This window comes from Pristiophorus japonicus, chromosome 1 (assembly GCF_044704955.1).
Source record: "Pristiophorus japonicus isolate sPriJap1 chromosome 1, sPriJap1.hap1, whole genome shotgun sequence".
Lineage (NCBI taxonomy): Eukaryota > Metazoa > Chordata > Chondrichthyes > Pristiophoridae > Pristiophorus > Pristiophorus japonicus.
The window spans coordinates 204,416,102-204,436,702 of record NC_091977.1 but is presented as its reverse complement, the minus strand read 5'-3'; the positions used below and the strand labels follow the sequence as shown (position 1 = coordinate 204,436,702).

The 20,601-nt window shown below is 42.2% G+C and overlaps 1 protein-coding gene across 3 annotated transcripts in view; it reads right to left on the bottom strand.

The window, feature by feature from the left end:
- LOC139268258 (centromere protein C-like) overlaps nt 1–20,601 on the bottom strand; it is a 159,838-nt gene that overhangs the window by 71,834 nt on the left and 67,403 nt on the right. For all 3 annotated transcript variants that reach the window (XM_070886326.1, XM_070886314.1, XM_070886320.1), the window contains exons 8-10: nt 12,187–12,953; nt 9,902–10,100; nt 6,772–6,945 (exon numbers count right to left, since the gene is read on the bottom strand). In XM_070886326.1, the coding sequence (XP_070742427.1) occupies nt 6,772–6,945; nt 9,902–10,100; nt 12,187–12,953 (1,140 nt within the window). The remainder of the gene's footprint in view (nt 1–6,771; nt 6,946–9,901; nt 10,101–12,186; nt 12,954–20,601) is intronic.

Here is a 20,601-nt window from a genome sequence, read left to right as displayed (position 1 = left end):
CGTCAAATTTGCTGCTGATACAAAGATAGGTGGGAAAGCAAGTTGTGAGGAGGCTGCAAAGAATCTACAAAAGGATATAGATAGGCTGAGTGAGTGGACAAAAATTTGGCAGATGGAGTATAATGTGGGAAAATGTGAGGTTATCCACTTTGGTAGGAAAAATAAAAAAGCAAATTACTATTTCAATGGGGAGAGATTACAAAATGCTGCCGTACAGAGGGATCTGGGGGTTCTTGTACATGAAACACAAAAAGTTAACATGCAGGTGCAGCAAGTAATCAGGATGGCAAATGGAATGTTGGCCTTCATTGCAAGGGAGATGGAGTATAAAAACAGAGAAGTCCTGCTCCAACTGTTGGTAAGACCACACCTGGAGTACTGCGTACAGTTTTCGTCTCCTTATTTAAGGAAGGATATACTTGCATTGGAGGCAATTCAGAGAAGGTTCACGAGGTTGATTCCTGAGAAAAAGGGGTTGACATATGAAGAAAAGTTGAGCAGGTTGGGCCTGGGGCTTGACAGCGTAGATGCAGAGAGGATGTTTCCCCTCATGGGGGAATCTAGAATTCGGGAGCACAGTTTCAGAATAAGGAGTTGCCCATTTAAGACAGATATGAGGAAGAATTTCTTCTCTCAGAGGGTCGTGAATCTTTGGAATTCTCTGCCCCAGGGAGCTGTGGAGGCTGGGTCATTGAATATATTTAAGGTAGAAATAGACAGATTTTTGAATGATATGGGAGTCAAGGGTTATGGGGAGCAGTCGGCGAAGTGGAGTTGAGGCCAGGATCAGATCAGCCATGATCTTATTGAATGGCGGAACAGGCTCGAGGGGCCAAATGGCCCACTCCTGCTCCTATTTCTTATGTTCTTATGTTCAGTACATTTCAAAAGGGAAGGTAATGCTTGACCAAACTGACTGAATTCTTTGAAGTAACAGAAAGAGTAGACATGGGTAATTCAGAAGATAGACTATATTTGGATTTTCAAACAGCCTTTGATAAAGATACCGCAAAGTGGAATCATGACTATGGTCAGAGCATTTGGAGTAAGGGGACAAATAGCAAAATGGATAGCAAGTTGGCTGCAGAATAGTAAACAGAATAGGGGTTAAAGGTCGTTACTCAGACTGGTGGAAGGTGATTGGCGTTCAGACCATTGTTGTTCACCAGTTACATAAGTTATTTAGACTCGGGAATTGGAAGTACAATATGAAAATTTACAGTTGACCCCAAATTGGAGGTATAGTCAATATTGAGGAAGATTTCAATATACAGGTTGAACCTCCCTTATCCGGAACCCTCAGGACCTGGCCTGTTCCGAATGAGGGATATTTCCGGATAAGGGGAGGTCACGTGTTTTCAATGGTATGCAAACCGAAGTGTCGTCAGGCTCAGAGGTGCCGGCGAGCTCCCAAGGTGTCGGCTCCGAAGTTGGGTAAATTTGTTTCTCATTGCTATGTAAATTTATTTTTCATTGATATTTTTCATTGGCCGCGTTGTGCGTATGCACCACCCGGCAGCCGGGAATGGTTCCGAACGAGGAGTGGTTCCGGATAAGGGAAGCTCACCCTGTACAAGACATTAACAAACTAGCAGAATTGGAATGTAAGTGGCAAATTAATTCCAATATAGATAATTGTGAGGTGGTGCGTTTTGGTAGAGGAATAAAGAGGCCACCTATTCCTTGGAAAATAAGAATCTAAATGGGGTAGGAGCGCAAAGGGATATAGGGGTGCAGATTCACAAATCATTAAAGTAGCAACACAGGTTAACAAAGCCATAAAAAGTGCAAATAAAGCATTGGGATTCATTTCTAGAGGAATAGAATTTTAAGGAAAAGTTATGTTAAACTTATATAGATGCTTGGTTAGACCACATGGAGTACCGTGAACAATTCAGGTCTCCATATTACAAAAAGGATATAGAAGCACTGGAAAAAGCATTTGTTAGGGTACATTTAGAGAAGATATTTCCACTTGTGGGGTTGTGGTGGGGTTGGCAGGAGACCAAAACTACAGGCCATAAATATAAGATAGTCACCAATAAATCCAACAGGGAATTGAGAAACTTCTTTATCCAAAGAGTGGTAAGAATGTGGAATTTGCTACCACAAGGAGTAGTTCAGATAAATAGCACATGTGCATTTAAGGAGAAGCTAGATAAGCACATGAGAAAGGAATAGAAGGATATGCTGATAAAGTTAGATGAAGAGGTGTGGGAGGAGGCTCATATGGAGCATAAACGGCGGCATAGATCAGTTCGAGAAGATATGTACGGCAGACCCAAATTCAATAGAATCAGGGAGATGAATGCATGGCTCAGAGGTTGGTGTGGGAGAAGTGGGTTTTGATTCATGGGGCACTGGCACCAATACTCAGGAAAGAGAGAGCTGTTCTGTTGGACGGACTATACCTGAACTATGCTGGGACCAGAGTTCTAGAGAATTGAATAACTAGTGAGGTAGACAGGGCTTTAAATTAAATAAGGGGAGGCGGGGGTGTCCCAGAGGCGAGAAATCTAGAATGTTAAAGAGAAAAGAAAAGGAAACAATGCAGAAAAGTGATTGTGGTAAGGTAACCAGATTATGTCAGGAAGGGACAGAGCATACAAACAAAATAGTGCACTAACAAATAGCGCTATTTTTTCTTACCTGGACCCAAGACAAATAGGGCTACAGTACAAAATAATGTTAAGATGTCTAATAATGTTAAAAAGACAAATCTAAAAGCACTGTATCTGAATGCACGAAGCATCTGTAATAAGGTACATGAATTAACAGTGCAAATAGATGTAAACAGATATGATATAGTTGCAATTATGGAGACATGGTTGCAGGATGACCAGAGTTGGGAACTGAATATCTAAGGATATTCTATATTTAGGAAGGACAGGCAAAAATGAAAAAGGGGTGGTGTGGCATGGTTAGTAAAGGATGAAATCAGAGCAATAGTGAGAAAGGATATCGGCTCAGTAAATCAAGATGTAGAATCAGTCTGGGTGGAGCAAAGGAGCAACAAAGGGCAGAAAACATTGGTGGGAGTTGTCTTTTGGCCTCCAAACAGTAGTGGTAATGTAGAGGTCGGCATTAAACAGGAAATTAGAGATGCATGTAACAAGGGTACGACAGTAATCGTAGGTGACTTTAATCTATATATAGACTGGCCAAATCAAATTAGTAATAATATTGTAACGGATGAATTCCTGGAGTGTATACGAGATGGTTTTTTAGACCAGTACGTTGAGGAGAGCCAACTAGGGAACAGGCTATCCTAGATTGGGTATTGTGCAATGAGAAGGGGTTAATTAATAGTCTTGTTGTGCGGGGTCCTTTAGGGAAGAGTGACCATAACATGATTGAATTCTTTGTTAAGATGGAAAGTGAAGTAGTCCAATCCGAAACTAGGATCCTAAATCTAAACAAAGGAAACTACAAAGGTATGAGGAATTAAGTGACTATGATAGATTGGGAAGATTCATTAAAAAGCATGACGGTGGACAGGCAAAGGCTACCATTTAAGGAACAAATGTATGAATTGCAACAGTTTCTGGTGCAAAAATACAAAAGGAAAAGTGGTCCAACCATGGCTAACGAAAGAAATTAAGGAAGTATTAGACCCAAAGAGGAGTCATACAAAGTCGCCAGAGAAAGTAGCAAGCCTGAGGATTGGGAACAGTTTAAAATTCAGCAAAAATGGACCAAGAGATTGATTAAGAGGGAAAAAATAGAATACGAGAGTAAACTTGCAAGGAACATAAAAACCGACTGCAAAAGTTTCTACAGGTATGTAAAAAGAAAAAGATTAGTGAAGACAAATGTAGGTCCTTTACAGTCAGAAACGGGAGAAATTATAATAGGTAACAAGGAAATGGCAGAACAATTAAATAAATACTTTGGTTCTGTCTTCACGGAAGAGGACACAAATAACATCCCAGAAATGCTGGGGAACCAAGTGTCTAATGAGCAAGAGGAATTAAAGGAAATGATTATTTTCTCCAACACTATTTTCTTACTAATAATGTGACAGAGGGCCGATAAATCCCCAGGGCCTGATGATCTGCATCCCAAAGTACTAAATGAGGTAGCCATGGAAATAGCAAATGCATTGGTTGTCATTTTCCAAAATTCTATAGATTATGGAACAGTTCCTGCAGATTGGAGGGTGGCAAATATAACCCCACTATTTAAAAAAGGAGGGAGAGAAAGCAGGGAACTACAGATCAGTTAGCCTATCAGTAGTAGGGAAAATGCGAAAGTCTATTATAAAGGATGTGATAACGGCACACTTAGATATTATCAACGGGATTAGACAAAGTCAACATGAATTTATGAAAGGAAAATCATGTTTGACAAACCTACTGGAGTATTTTGAGGATGTAACTGATTGAATAGATAAGGGAGAGACAGTGGATGTAGTGTATTTGGATTTTCAGAAGGCCTTTGATAAAGTCCCACACAAGAAGTTAGTGTGCAAAATTAAAACATATAGGATTGGGGGTAATATACTGGCGTGGATTGAAAATTGGTTAACTGACAGGAAACGGAGAGTAGGAATAAAGTCTTTTTCAGGGTGGCGGGCAGTGACTGGTGGGGTACCACAGGGATCAGTCCTTGGGCCCCAAGCTATTCACAATATAAATATATACCAAATGTAATATTTCCAAGTACCAAATGTAGTTTTTCCAAGTTTGCTGACGACACAAAACTAGGTGAGATTGAGAGTTGTGAGGAGGATGCAAAGACGCTGCAAGGCGATTTAGATAGGTTGAGTGAGTGGGCAAACACATGGCAGATGCAGTATAACATGGATAAATGTGAAGTTATCCACTTTGGTAGGAAAAACATAAAGACAAAGGTATTATTTAAATGGTGATAGCTTGGGAAATGTCGATGTACAAAAGGGACCCGGGTGTCCTTGTACACCAGTCATTAAAAACAAACATGCAGATGCAGCAAGCAGTTCAGAAGGCAAATGGTATGTTGGCCTTCATTGCAAGAGGATTTTAGTACAGGAGTAAGGATGTCTTACTACAGTTATACAGGGCCTTAGGTGAGACCACGCCTGGAGTAGTGTGCGCAATTTTGGTCTCCTTACCCAAGAAAGGATATACTTGCCATAGAGGGAGTGCAATGAAGGTTCACCAGATTGATTCCTGGGATGACAGGTCTGTCGTATGAGGAGAAATGGGCCTTTATTGACTAGCGTTTAGAAGAATGAGAGGGGATCTCATTGAAACGTATAAAATTCTGAAGGGGCTGGACAGACTGGATGCAGGGAGGATGTTTCCCCTGGCTGGGAAGTCTGGAACAAGGGGTCACAGTCTCATGATACGGAATAGGAAATTTAGGTCTGAGATGAGGAGAAATTTCTTCACTCGGAGGGTGGTGAACCTGTGGAATTCTCTACCGCAGAAGGCTGTGGAGGTCAAGTCACTAAATATATTTAAGAAGGAGATAGATAGATTTCTCGACAAAAAAGGCATCAAGGGGTATGGGGAGAAAGCAGGAAAATGATATCAAGATAGAGGAACAGCCATGATCAAATTGAATGGTGGTGCAAGTTCAGAGGGCTGAATGGCCTACTACTACTCCTATTTTCTATGTTTCTATGTAACAGCTCTCGCTGTCTAATGGTGTTTCATCTGATAAAGCCTGGTCGTGTATTTAGCCTATTCCTTCATCATAGTCCTATGAAATTGCTCCCTGAAATGTTTCAGGGTCAGTTAATCCACTCTTGAGCTCAAGTCTATTTTTGTGCCTCAAAATGAGCTCACCATTCTATAAGGAGACAGTCACCAATATAAACGTTGCAAGAGTTGGAGGTTGCTCAATATATTGGTGTTTTGTGTCCACCAGTAGAGGAGCATTACCATCAGCAGGTTGGTACTATACTCAGTGCAGTGTTGAATAGATTTGCTTAACTATTTCAGTAGCAGACAACTGCTTTTGACTGTAGAGAGGTTCAGCCATTAGAATTTAAAACAAATTAGTGAAACCAACATAGTTAAACATGAATAGAACTTTCTCTGATGTGGGAGACAAAGTCTTGCTGTCTTGACAGAAAGACACAAGGACTTGCCTCAGATTACGGCTGCAATACTGCAACATGTGATCAACTAGGGCATAACATTTCTTGAACTGCGTCCCATGAATTACAGAAAATTTGCATTTATATGTGGTGGAGGAATTGCTAAAAAAATAAGATATGTGGGTTTGTTTTTTTTAAAGTCTTTAGTTTTCTTCTTCCTTCCCCCAAATTCTAGCAATGTAATTCTCCAGGGAATGTTAAATGACATCTTTGTGATTTAGGTCTAACTGCAAAACTGAAGTGTCAAAGTTTTGACCACTTTTAACAGAAGGAGCTTGTTACAACTATCTTGAAATTATTTTTGTGAGCCTTAACTGAAGATTCTTGTTAAGTTTCCTCGCCACAATATTTCCTTTGCGACTTTTCCATAATCATGCTAATTGAGAGAGATTACAGTGCCACAGTCTCTAATGCAGAAAAAGTTCCACGGCACATCTAGTGAAAAATAATTATGGACTTCAAAACTCAAACATACAGCTCTAGCAAAGAGCCAGCACAGGCACAGTGAGCCAAATGGCTTCCTTCTGTGTTGTAAACATTTGGTTCTATGCTTGGGAAACTATTGTTGTGACTAATCCTTACTAGATCAGACCTTAAATCATTTTAAAATGATTAAAAAAATAAAAGTAACCCCTATTGAGAAATTATAGTCATAGCATTCCGATAAAGAAGGTATCAAGACTTACTTTATCCCAAATCTGTAAAATGACGACTTAGTAAACAGAGATGCTTGTTCTTTCTTCTGTTTTTCAAGTCCAGAGGTGGACGGGACAACATTCTCAGTTGGATACCCATTTTGTTTATTATCCACACATATGCTGTTCATAACTGCCGGTGTTTCACTTGCATTCAAACTTGGTCTGCAATACAGTTAATGAGAACTTAGTAGTTGTTGTTAGCAGTGACAATACAAGAAAAATCTAGCATTTAAGAGGTAAGGAGAGTTTTTAAATGAGTAACCTTTAAAAGGAAAAACAATTCTTGAATTGGTAGTTTTAGAGAAGATGGTTAGTAGTGAAGAGAAGCCCGGTGTTATTTTTGCCATCAGTTGGTGATTACCAAGTATACAAGTGTACAACAGTGCCAACTGCAATGGTCAATGTGTTAAATTTCATAGAACCATACAGCACAGAAAGAGGCCATTCAGCCCATCGTTCTAATGTCGGCTTTGAAAGAATTATCCAATTAGTTCCATTCCCATGCCCTTTCCCTATAGTCCTGCAAATGATTTATGCTTTTCAAGTATATATCCAATTCCTTTTTGAAAGTTACTTGTGAATCTGCCTCCATCCCCCTGTCAGGTAGTACATTCCAGATCATAACAATTCATGGAGTAAAAAAAATTCTCATCTCCCCACTGATACTTTTGCCAATTTTTCCTAACTGTGTCCTCTGGTTACCAACCCTTTTGCCACTGAAAACAGTTTCTCTTTATTTACTCTATCAAAACCCTTCAAGATTTTAAACACCTCTATCAAATCTCCTCTTAACCTTCACTGCTCCAAGGAGAACAATCCCAACTTCTCTAGTCTCTCCACTTTCATCCTGATACCATTCGCGTAAATCTTATCTGTGCCTTCTCCAAGGCCTTGACATTCTTCCCAAAGTGTTGTACCCACAATTGGACACAAAATTCTAGCCAAGGATGAACCAGTGATTTATAAAAGGTTTATAAAATATTCCCCAATACTTAGATTTTCAAGGTTTTTACAAATACTGTTAGAGGATCTCCTAAATTTAAACCTTTTGATTCCTCCCCAAGGCCAAATGATAATAGAAAGGTTTTCAAACCTTTCTGCTTCAGGACCCTACGTTTGAAAGATAGTGTCAGCTAGCCAAACAAAAATGGTGCCATCATTGCAGAAAAGTTCAGTGTATAGCTGATCACCCCTGGCATTGCTCACCATTCATCACTGCTCTGCGATCTAACCATTTTCTACCTGAATGCAGGTTTACAGATTGCGTCTGGAATGACAGGCCTGACTACAAGAGAAAACCACGTACTACACCACAACTGCATCCATTACTATATTTGGATGCCCTTGACAAGCCGAGGCAAAATCATGAGTATATAAATTTGTTTTTTGAGTTAGTCTAAAAATAGACTTTCGTTTTTCAAACAAGTATGCATTTTAGAATCAGAAGGTCTATTCTTTTACCCCATTTAGATTCTTATTTTCTAATATATGTGGCCACCTTATTTTTCCTATCAAAATGTAATACCTCAAACTTTATGTTGAAATTCATTTACCAATTATATGCCCATTCTGCAAGTTTATTAAAGTCTTCTTGTAATTTGCTGCAGTCCTCCTTATTCTTGACTATCCCTCCCAATTTGCTGAACTCTGCAAATTTATAAATTGTATTTTTGATTCCAAAATCTAACTCGTTAATATAAATTGTGAACAGCAGGGGTCCCATCACTGATCCTTGTGGGACCCTGCTTTCCACCTTCTGCCACTCTGAAAGCTACCCTTCATGCCTAATCTTTGCTTTCAGTCTTCAAGCCAGCAAGCTATCCATTCTGCTACTTGTCCCCCGACTCCACATGCTCTGATCTTATTCATTAGACAGTTATGGGATACCTTATCAAAGGTTTTTTGAAATCTAGATATATTACCTCTACTGTATTACCCCTATCTACTCTCGGTTACCTCTTCAAATAATTCAATGATGTTGGTGAAGCAAGACTTCCTTTTTGAAATCCATGCTGATTATTATAAATTTTGTTTCTAGATGCTTTCCTATATTCCCCTTTAGTAGGGATTCCATTATTTTTCATACAACTGATGTTAAGCTGACTGATCTATAGTACCCTAGACAAGCTGACTGATCTATAGTTGTAGGAAGTCTACAGTGAGGGTGAACGGAGACAAGAGTGTCTGCAGCAATTTGTCTATGCTGAGTGAGAGAGTAAGCTTGTGACTCAGTCAGTTTCATAGTAGTAGGAATGCATCCTGACAAAGGAAGCAGAGAAGTTCCTCCTCTATTATTGATCTAGTGGACCAGTGTGTTCTCACCATACATTTTACTGTGCTCAGGAAGTGTTCCAGAGCTACTTTACTGCCCTTAATTCCAATTAATTGCTGTGTGAACTAGACTGCTCTATTAAGTGGATTTGTGCTCGCTGACCTACATTGGCTCCCTGTCCACCAACGCCTCAATTTTTAAATTCTTATCGTGGTCAAATCCCTCTAACCCCTTGCCATCTCACTAACCTCCTTCAGCCCTACAACTCTCAGAGAACTCTGTGTTCTTCTAACTCTGGCCTCTTGTGTATCCCCACTTCCTTCACCTCACCATTGATGGTTGTGTCTTCTTCCGATGGGGCCCCAAGCTCTGGAAGTCCTTTCACCTCTCTCGATCACCCTCCTCCTTTAAGAAGTTGCTTCAAACCTACCTTTTTGACCAATCGTTTGCTCACCTGTCCTAATGTCTACTTCTTTAGCTCAGCATCAATTTTTGTCTGATTACACTCCTCTGAAGCGCCTTGGAATTTTTTGCTACATCAAAGAAGTTAACATAAATGCAAGTTGTTGTTTTCAAAACGATGGCCTCTATTTTGACCCTCGTCACCGAGTGAAAATGGTGCGTGGGGAATGGTTACGTTTAAGCTGAGTCGACCTACTGGCTGGAATCTTACTGGCCTGAGCTCGCTCTGCATGCCAGAACTCATTGTCAGAGATAGCAGAAGGTTGCCAGCACTTGTAGAGCCATGCATCAATAACAGTTAGCTCACCTTTGAGAGAGGAAACTGGAAGAAACCAAAAAAGAAAACATATATTGATTTTACTTGTGCCCTACTAGCTTTCATACCCTTTTGAATTAATTCTTTGAGGAAGTCTTGAAAGAGTCCGAGATGAATTAACGGTTGCTTCCTTGGCCTTCCCATTGAACAGGCTGGTTCGTGGTTTGTGTGTTTCAAACGCAGCTAATTTGTCATTTTCATCATCTGCTATGGTCTCAGTCAAAGGCACAGATACTACATCCACACATTTAGTTAAACTGTAATGATCTGCAATGAAGGAAGGGCAGAAAATGAGATTATGCAGTTTCTATTAAGCTAACAAAATACTCTGAATAAACCTTTTAAAAAAAAAATTTAATTTCCACATTAAACCGCAGGATAAGCAACGGGACACTGTTCGAAATAACATACGAGCCATATTGTTCAAGTGGTCCTTCATACAGACCACCATTCTGAAAATTTAAGTTAGTTCTTTTGGGCCCAAATTTGGCCCACCCGTTTTTTCAGCGCACTCACGTGAAATGCGCTGACTTCCTATGATAAAAACAGCTCTAAAAAGTTGTCCCCGGATTCTGGCCGCTCTGTGGTCTTTTGGCGTGGCATGGCAATTCAATTAGAGGGCAGAGCTAGGGCTCTTCACTTGGAGAGTGCCAGTAGCTCAACGCATGCGCACTGGAGGTTTCGCGCATACGCAATAGCTCCTCTGCAGCGTGGGACCTGATGTCCCGCCCCTATCCCAGGCTGAGTGGCCTCACGATGCGTGCCGGGTTGCTGCACGTCAGAGTCCTGCACCTATCCCCGGCCGAGTTGCCTTTCACACCGGCTGGCCCGTTGACTTCCCGGGCTGAGGTAGGACTTTTGAGTAAGCTCATTTCTTATTATTGATTGATGGTGGGCTTTGTTTAGTGAGGAAAGTTTTGATCGGGGGCGGGGGGGGGAAGAGGAGGAGGAAAGTTTTAATTGGGGGGGGGGGGGGGGGTGGATTTTTGATCGGTGGGGTGATAACTGTGTAGCCAGTAATTTTAATGAGCTTATTCAAGACTTTCCTTAACCCTGTTGATGAAAATACTTTCCTACATAAGAATTACGAGCAGGAGGTACTTCTATTTTTTAATTTGGATATTTTGAAAAAATTATGTAAATATGTTTTGTCTCTACTTTTATTTTTGTAGTTTAAGCTTCTGTTGTATAATAAATTAACTTTGCGAAGTTTGTCATATCATGTCCTGTATAGCTGTTTGATCCTATCCACATTCTTTAGTCAAGTCATTAAGTACCTACCTGCGCTGATTTCTTAACTCTCCGCAAAGGTTTTCTGTGCGGCCACAAGTGGCCACATACTCTGGCCTAAGTTAGTTTGGAGCAATTATTAGCTGTGCAAAGTGGCTTAAATGGCCAAAAACAGGCGTAGGTGGCTGGTAACGCCCCCTTTTGAACAAAACAAAACTAAACGAAAAAAATCCTAACTCACTTACACTGGTACAAATTGAATGTGCAAAATGGGTATTTTTAAGATGTTCCAGAAAAATCAAGTTGGTCCAAAAAAAACGGAGCAAGTCCTGGGCAAATTTGGGCCCTCAAAGCAAATTAATTCAACAATTAACCAGCTAACTACCAGTTATTCTGGCCAATGGTCATCAGTGAACCAGCTTGATCAGTAGCAGTGCTCACCCACTTCAAACTGACTTCTGATTTTAATGAGGAATAAATGTGGATATTTATTTTTAAAAACACGTAATTTACCACATGTTTGCATTTTGAAATTTCTAGCTGCAAATTCACAGGCTACCTAGACTATTCTTTTTTAAAAAGTTGAACAAAAAAAAGTCACAGACAAATTATGCAGGTCCCCTTAACTAGAGAAGAAGATATTAGACAGCTCACACATGTGGTAAAAGACATGAAAAGAAACTTGTATGTTTTGTTAATTTAGTATAAGACGACAAGGAGCATCACAGAAGGCATCCAGTAGTCTATCATTAACCCTTCAAGTTTGTTCAAAGAGTATGCAGCAAAGTACATTGTTTATTGGTTAAGTAGGTGTGAAATGGGTTTGCTTCTATTTTGTTTCGATAATGTGTGTGCAAGTTATTTTTTCTGTCAGCTATATAGCATGATCAGATGTTTGTGTACTCAAGCTTCAGAATGCTTGCGCCAGATGAGGCAGGTTATTAATCAAGCTGGTTCACTGATGAGGTGTGTGAGCACACAGTGGTTTGAGTTTTAAATAACCAAAGGCTGACAGTAAAGTACTGTGATCAGATAGCTCATATACTGTACTTGAATCACTTCTATGCAGGAAATAACCAGCATTAATCACATGCTGTTTTAGAGTACATATAAAATGATTTACCTGATGACACTGGTCCTTTAACCACTTTTGTTTTGTTTGGAGTTTCAGGTCCTGTATGCAAAATTCTTTTAGCTGTTTTTCTGTTACTTGCTACCTCGTTGGGCAAACTGACTGAACTACCAGATTCTGCAGAGTTCTTACAATTTACTGCATCCTGCTCAGATACTTTGGACTTTTCCATTCTATTTGCTTTTTCTGCAACACATAAAGGTGGTTCTTCCTGGAACAGCTCAGATTTATCTCTGTTGCTTTCAACTGACATACATTTTTTTCCTGATTTTCCATGTTCTAATTTTGTTTTTTGTTTGGGAGTCAAAGATAGTTTAGAGGCGGATGAAGGCTCATTTTGTAATTCTTCCTGTTCTTCCTCTGCATTCTTCTTCAAGAGACGGACAGCAGATCTTTTGCCAGCTTCTCCTGGTTTAGGTAGTTTGTTCAATTTGGAAGTTTTTTTGCCCTCCAACTGTTTCAGAAGGGACAAGGGCTCACTTTGTAATCTCTCTTCCTTTTCATCTGTCACAGCAACTTCTTTTCTTGCTGTTTTCTGGTGTTTTTCTTTCTTTTTTACTTCCTTTATGTTTGAGACAGATTTCTTTGCTTGCTCATCTGGCTTCTGGCTTAATACTTGGGTCTTCTTCGGTATAGTAACCAGTGACTCAAAACTGAAGCTCTCCTCTTCCATCAGTTCAAACTCTGTGTCATTACGCTTGGGTGTTGAAATACTAGGCACAACCAGTGCTGGTGGTGGAAATGCAGAAACAGCTGGTCTGTGAAAGGAATGTAATAAACTAATTAGAGACTGTAACCTAGTTTTCTTTAAATATTCATATAAATGCTCATCTCACTGCCTCAAAAAAATCCATGCTTTTTATCTCTGTCATTTTTGTTACAGATCATGTGCAGAAAGACTATGAAGCTTGAATTGCTAGTTTACTTCACTTAATTTTCAGACACTAGTTTTTGATTACAAGATCAAATAGCTTTCTTCCAGTCATTGAATTAACATTAGGGTTCTTTCATAAAGTAAAGAGGGGCATTTAGCCATGAAAGACATTTATTCCAGGATCCAGTTTGTGTGTGAAACAATCATGCATGATGTTCTCAATCAGGAGATGATACATCACTCTGGGTCAATTGTTTTTCCACTGTCAATTTTATATTTGAATGGAATTGTCACAAAAATTATGTATTTTTTTCTGCTCTCGAAATCTCTCCATCTCCGCCTTTAAGGTCCTCCTTAAAAGCTAATCTGATCAAGCTTTTAATAACAGCACCTGATATCTCCTTTTTTAGCCTGGTATGTATTTTTGTCTGATTACACTGCTGTAAAGCAGCTTAGCAGAAAAATCAACATTAAACACTCAAAGACCCTGCATAGAAAGCCCTATTCAGTCAACGCTTCACAACCAACCTGAAAATTTCCAATGAACCGGAACCGCAGAGAGTGTCCATAGTGCCTGGGCTGCTCCCAAGTCCACCATAATTAATAACTCTGAAGATAATCTTGGCTACTCTACCAGAAAACAAAGACTGGTTCGATGAGAACGACCAGGAGATCCAGGAGCTAATAAACCGCAAACGCAAGGCATTCTTGAATTGAAAACAAAACTACAACTCGAGAGAAAGAAAGCAGATCTACAGACAACTGAAGGCAGAGGTCCAACAAAAAACTCGTGACCTAGAGAACAGATGGTGGTTGGAAAAAGCGCAGGAGATCGAGCAACTAATTGACAATCACAACGTGCGTAATTTTGTTTAGCACAGTCAAGCCCATCTATGGCCCAAGCATTCAAGGTCCTATTCCATGGATAGCAAAGAGCAGAGAGGTGCTCATCAAGGATAGAGAAGAGAGGAAGTCAGTGCCCGCTAGAACGAGCACTTCAAAGATCTCCTTAGCCAAGACTGTTTTTGATGTGAGTGTCCTTGACTCCATCCCCCAGCATGCTGCGCGCCACCACCTCGGCACAATCCCAGCCCGGCATGAGGTTGAAAAGGCCATCCAACAACTGAAAAACAACAAGGTCTCAGGAGCAGATGGAATTCCCGCCAAAGTACTAAAGCATGGCGGAGAATTACTCTTGGCGCGAATCCATGACCTAATCTCCCTTATCTGGAAGGGATTCATCTCCCTTATCTGGAAGGAGGAGAACATGCCAGTGGATCTCAGAGACGCCATAATCGTAACCATCTTCAAAAGAGGTGACAAGTCCGATTGCGGTAATTACAGAGGAGTTTCCCTGCTGTCTGCCACAGGAAAATTATCGCAAGAATCCTCCACAATTGTCTCCTCCCAGTGACTGAAGAGCTCCTCCTAGAGGCGCAATGCAGATCCCGTCCACTAATGGGCACAACGGACATGATCTTCAACACGCGGCAAATCCAAGAAAAATGTAGGGGGCAGCATCATCCTCTGTAAACTGTATATTAACGACTTGGCAGAAGGTACTGTGTGTAACGTAGCCAAGTTTTCTAACAATACAAAGATGGGAGGAAAACACAAAATCTGCAAAAGGACATAGACAAGCTAAGTGAGTGAGCAAATATTTGGCAGATGGAGTATAATGTTGGAAAGTGTGAGGTCATGCACTTTGGCAGAAAAAAAAAATCAAAGAGCACGTTATTATTTAAATGGAGAAAGATTGCAAAGTGCTGCAGTACAGTGGGACCTGGGGGTACTTGTGCATGAAACACAAAAGGTTAGTATGCAGTTACAGCAAGTGATCAGGAAGGCCAATGGAATCTTGGCCTTTATTGCAGAGGGGATGGAGTATAAAAGCAGGGAAGTCTTGCTACAGTTATACAGGGTATTGTTGAGGCCATATCTGGAATACTGCGGGCAGTTTTGGTTTCGATATTTATGAAAGGATATACTTATTTTGGAGGCAGTTCAGAAGGTTCACTAGGTTGATTCCGGAGATGAGAGGGTTGACTTATGAGGAAAGGTTGAGTAGGTTGGGCCTCTACTCATTGGAATTAAGAATGAGATGTGATCTTATCGAAATGTGTAAGATTATGAGAGGGCTGAGAGGATGTTTCCACCGATAGGGGCGATTAGAATTAGGGGGCATAATCTTAGAATAAGGGGCTGCCCATGTAAAACTGAGAGGAGGAGAAATTTCTTCTCACAGAGGGTTGTAAATCTGTGGAATTCGCTGCCTCAGAGAGCTGTGGAAGCTGGGACATTGAATAAATTTAAGACAGAAATAGACAGTTTCTTAAACGATAAGGGAATAAGGGGTTATGGGGAGCGGGCAGGGAAGTGGACCTGAATCCATGATCGGATCAGCCATGATCATATTAAATGGTGGAGCAGGCTCGAGGGGTTGTATGGCCTACTCCTGCTCCTATTTCTTATGTTCTTATGGCCTTCTTTGACCTCACAAAGGCCTTCAACTCTGTCAACCGTGAAGGATTATGGCGTGTCCTTCTCAAACTCGGCAATCCTCAAAAATTTGTCTCCATCCTCCACCTGCTTCACAACAACATGCAAGCTGTGATCCTTACGAATGGATCCACCACAGACCCAATACAAGTGCAGACTGGAGTCAAACAAGGCTGTGTCATTGCACCAACGCTCTTCTCAATCTTATTCGCTGCAATGTTTCATTTCACCTTTAATAAGCTCCCCGCTGCAGTGGAGCTAATCTACAGGACAAATGGGAAATTGTTCAACCTCCGTCGCCTCCAGTCCAAGTCCAAGGTTGTTCCAACTTCAGTCATTCAATTACAGTATGCAGACGATGCTTGTGTTTGTGCACACTCGGAGGCCGAACTCCAAACCATCGTTGACACCTTCACCGAAGCGTACGAGAGTCTGGGCCTTATATTAAATATCCATAAGACAAAGGTTCTCTACCAACCTGTCCCCACCACACAGCACTACCCCTTGATTATCAAGATCCATGACGATACTTTGGACAATGTGGACCACTTTCCAGACTGTCAAGCAAGGACAGATATCGATGATGAAGTCCCAACACCGCCTTCAGTGTGCCAAGGCAGACTTAGGTCCTCTGAGGAAAAGTGTGTTCGAAGACCAGGATCTCAAACCCACCACCAAGCTCATGGTCTACAGAGCAGTCGTGATACCCGCCCTCCTATATGCTTCAGAAACATGGACTATCTATAGTAGGCACCTCAAAGCACTGGAGAAGTACCACCAACACTGCCTCAGCAAAATCCTGCAAATCCAATGGCAGGATAGCCACACCAAGCTCAGTGTTTTCTCAGGTCAACATCCCCAGCATATTTACATTGACCATGCTTGATCAGCTCTGATGGACAGGCCACATTGTCTGCATGCCCGATACTAGATTCCCGAAACAAGCACTCTACGCCGAGCTCCGTCACGGCAAGCGAGTCCCAGAAGGGCAGAGAAAATGCTTCCAGGACACCCTCAAAGCCTCCTTGAAAAAAATGTCACATCCTCACTGACTCTTGTGAATAGATCACTTAAAATGGAGAAGCATCAGAGAAGGCGCCGAACACTTCGAGTCTCTTCGCGGGAGCACTCTGAAGCCAAGCACAGACAGCGGAAGCAGCGTACGACAAACCAAGCACCCCACCCACCTTTCCCTTCAACCACCACCTGCCCCACCTATGACAGAGACTGTAGATCCCGCATTGTCTCATCAGTCACCCTAGAACTCATATCAGTGTGGAAGCAAGTCATCCTCGACTCCGGGAGTCCGCCGAAGAGAGACAGTGAGAGAGAAGCACCTTGGTGTTATTATATGTTAAAGGCACTGCATAAATGCAAGTTGTTGCTATTATTGTGGTAGCTGTCCCTTTAAAGAAGTGACATTTTAGCGACCAGTCATGCACGTATCTCGATACAATGTTGTGAGGTATTGTGGTCTCCCTGCTATCAGGCTTGAGAAAGTATAACACTATTTTCAATTATTATGCAGACTTCAGAATGATTAGTTTGCATTTGACTGACAACTGCTTTTCGAATCAGAGGTCAGCTATCTAAAACATGGGATGTCCTGGTTTACTCTCTTCTGAGGCAGAAAAGCAAGATTAGGTTTAAATCAGAAGGTTATTTTGAAGGGCAGTTGGATGTTGGCCCTGAAATCGTGGTCGGTACGACGGTGTACTCAGAGTGCGCCATCATGCCACCTTTGAAATTGACCACAAGTTTGGATTTTAAATCTCGAACTTGTGATCTGTCACATTCCAAATAGACAGATGATCCGGCCAGGGGGCGGCCAAGAGAAAATTGCATGCTACAATCTATAAAAAAGCTTCTAATCAAGTATCATGGTTCCTATCCAGAGGCCAAAAACATATCTGCTAAAGTGCACTAAAGTATAATTACTTCAATATCTATACATTTAGGTTATACTGTGCAAATCAAAATAACTTCAATTTACAGTGTTAGATAAAACTTCATACTTGTTCATCTTGTTACTTAAAATGTTTTTTTTTAAAGTCAGCAATTAAAAAACACACATAATTTGCCTTTACTAATCACATTCACTTCTTTTGTGATTCACAACGCACATTATTAAATGAAAATATGAATGTTTAATATCATGCAGAAAGTCATGCATAGCCTTAAACTAAGGAAAGGGTCATCAATAATCAGACAATAATCAAACAGCGGGGACAATTTGATGGACTTTCTGCAAAGCTTAATGCTGTTCCATCAGAGATGTCTATGTTTCTATGTTTCCTGATTGGTTAAGAGTCAGGAAGTGAAAGGAGCACCGCCCCATGTGATCCCAGGTAAGCTTACGCACAACGGTGCACCCCGTGGAGCCATGGGAAAATGTGAGGTTATCCACTTTGGCAGAAAAAAATAGAATAGCCTATTATAATTTAAATGGAGACAAATTGCAAAGTGCTGCAGTACAGAGGGACCTGGGGGTCCTTGTACATGAAACACACAAAGTTAGTATGCAGGTACAGCAAGTAATCAGGAAGGCAAATGGAATGTTGGCCTTTATTGCAAGGAGGATGGAGTATAAAAGCAGAATAGTCCTGCTACAATTGTACAGATATTGGCGAGGTCACACCTGGAGTATTGCGTACAGTTTTGGTCTCCGTATTTAAGGAAGGATATATTTGCATTGGAGGCTATTCAGAGAAGGTTCACAAGGTTGATTCTGGAAATGAGGGGGTTGACTTATGAGGATAGATTGAGTAGGTTGGGCCTCTACTCATTGGAATTCAGAAGAATGAGAGGTGATCTTATCGAAACATACAGGATAATGAGGGGGCTTGACAAGGTGGATGCAGAGAGGATATTTCCAATCAGGGGAAACTAAAACCAGGCGACGTAGTATCAGAATAAGGGGCCGCCCATTTAAAACTGAGGTGAGGAGGAATTTCTTCTCAGAGGATTGTAAATCTATGAAATTCTCTGCCCCAGAGAGCTGTGGAGGTTGGGTCATTGAATATACTAGACAGATTTTTGAGCGGTAAGGGAATAAAGGGTTATGGGGAGTGGGCAGGGAAGTGGAGCTGAGTCCATGATCAGATCAGCCATGATCTTATTAAATGGTGGAGCAGGCTCGAAGGGCCAGGTGGCCTACTCCTGCTCCTATTTCTTATGTTCTTATGCTGCACACAACTCGGCAGCATTCCAAAGCAACTTCTTAAAGAGGGGGGGGGGGGGGGGGGGGGTTAGTTGCAGCAGGTACATGCAGATCCCATTTGGAGGTCGACGGTGTACTCCTTAGCTCATTATAGGCAGTCCGAGTCGAGGATGACTTGCTTCCACACTAGAAAGGAGTTCTCAGGTGACTGATAAGTCCAATGCGGGATCGACAGTCTCAGTCACAGGTGGGTGGGGTGCCAGGGTTGCCATGCGCTCCTTCCACTGTCGATGCTTGGCTTCAGCTTGCTCCCGGCAAAGAGACTTGCTGTTCAGCACCTTTCCGATGCTTTTCTTCCACTTTGGGCAGTCTTGGGCCAGGGAGTCCCAGATGTCGGTGGGGATGTTACATTTTTTCAAGGAGGCTTTGAAGGTGTCCTTAAAGCGTTTCCTGTCCGCCCGGGGCTCGCTTGCCGTGTCGGAGTTTCGAGTAAAGCGCTTGTTTTGGGAGTCTCGTGTCAGGCATGCGGGCAATATGGGTCGTCCAGTGGAGCTGATCGATGCTGGGGATATTGCCCTGAGCGAGGACACCGACTTTGGTGCACCTATCCTGCCGATGGATTTGTAGGATCTTGCGGAGGCAGCGTTGGTGGTACTTCTCCAGTGTTTTGAGGTGCCTGCTGTACATAGTCCATGTCTGAGTCATATCGGAGGGCGGGTATCACTGCTGCTCTGTAGACCATGGGCTTTGTGCCGGGTTTGAGGTCCTGGTCTTCAAACACTCTCTTCCTCAGGCAACCGAAGACTGCACTGGCACACTGAAGGCAGTGTTGGACCTCATCGTCGATGTCTGCCCTTGTAGACAGTAGGCTCCTGAGGTATGGAAAATGGTCCACGTTGTCCAAGACCTCGCCATGGATTTTGATAATCCGGGGGGGGGGGGGGGGTGGGCAGTGTTGTGCGGCGGGAGCAGGTTGGTAGAGGACCTTTGTCTTCCGGATGTTTAGTGTAAGACCCAGACTCTCGTACGCCTCAGTGATGGTGTAGACGATGGCTTAGAGTTCAGCCTCCGAGTGTGCGCAGACGCGGGTATTGTCTGTGTACTGTAGTTTGATGACAGAGGACGGGGCGACCTTGGATCTGGCCTGGAGGCGGCGAGGTTGAACAGATTCCCGTTTGTCCTGTAATTTAGCTCCACTCCAGCGGGGAACTTGCCAACGGCGAAATGAAACATTGCAGCAAGGAAGATCGAGAAGGGCATTGGTGCGGATGACACAGCCCTGCTTGAGCCCGGTCGAAATGTGGAATGGGTCTGTGGTGGATCCGTTGGTCAGGATCACGGCTTGCATGTCATCGTGAAGCAGGCGAAGGATGGTGACAAACGTTTGAGGGCAGCCGAATCTGAGGGCAGCCGAATCTGAGGAGGACGCTCCATACTCCCTCACGGTTGACAGTGTCAAAGGCTTTTGTGAGGTCGAAGGCGGCCATGTACAGAGGTTGGTGTTGTTCCCTGCATTTCTCTTGTATCTGCCACGCATTGATGTCCGTTGTGTCCCTTATTGGGTGGACTCCGCATTGCGACTCTGGGAGGAGTTTTTCAGCCGCAGGAAGAAGACGGTTCAGGAGGATTCTTGCTATGACTTTCCCAGTAGTCGACAGCAGGGAGATTCCTCTATAGTTACCGCAGTCGGACTTGTCAACTTTCTTGAAGATGGTCACGATTACAGCGTCTTTGAGATCTCCTGGCATGATCTCCCCCTTCCAGATGAGAGAGATGAGGTTATGGATCCGCTCCAGTAGTGCTTCTCCTGCATGTTTGTGTTTCGGTGGGGTCTCCATCTACTTCTGATGACATGTTGTTCTTCAGTTGTCAG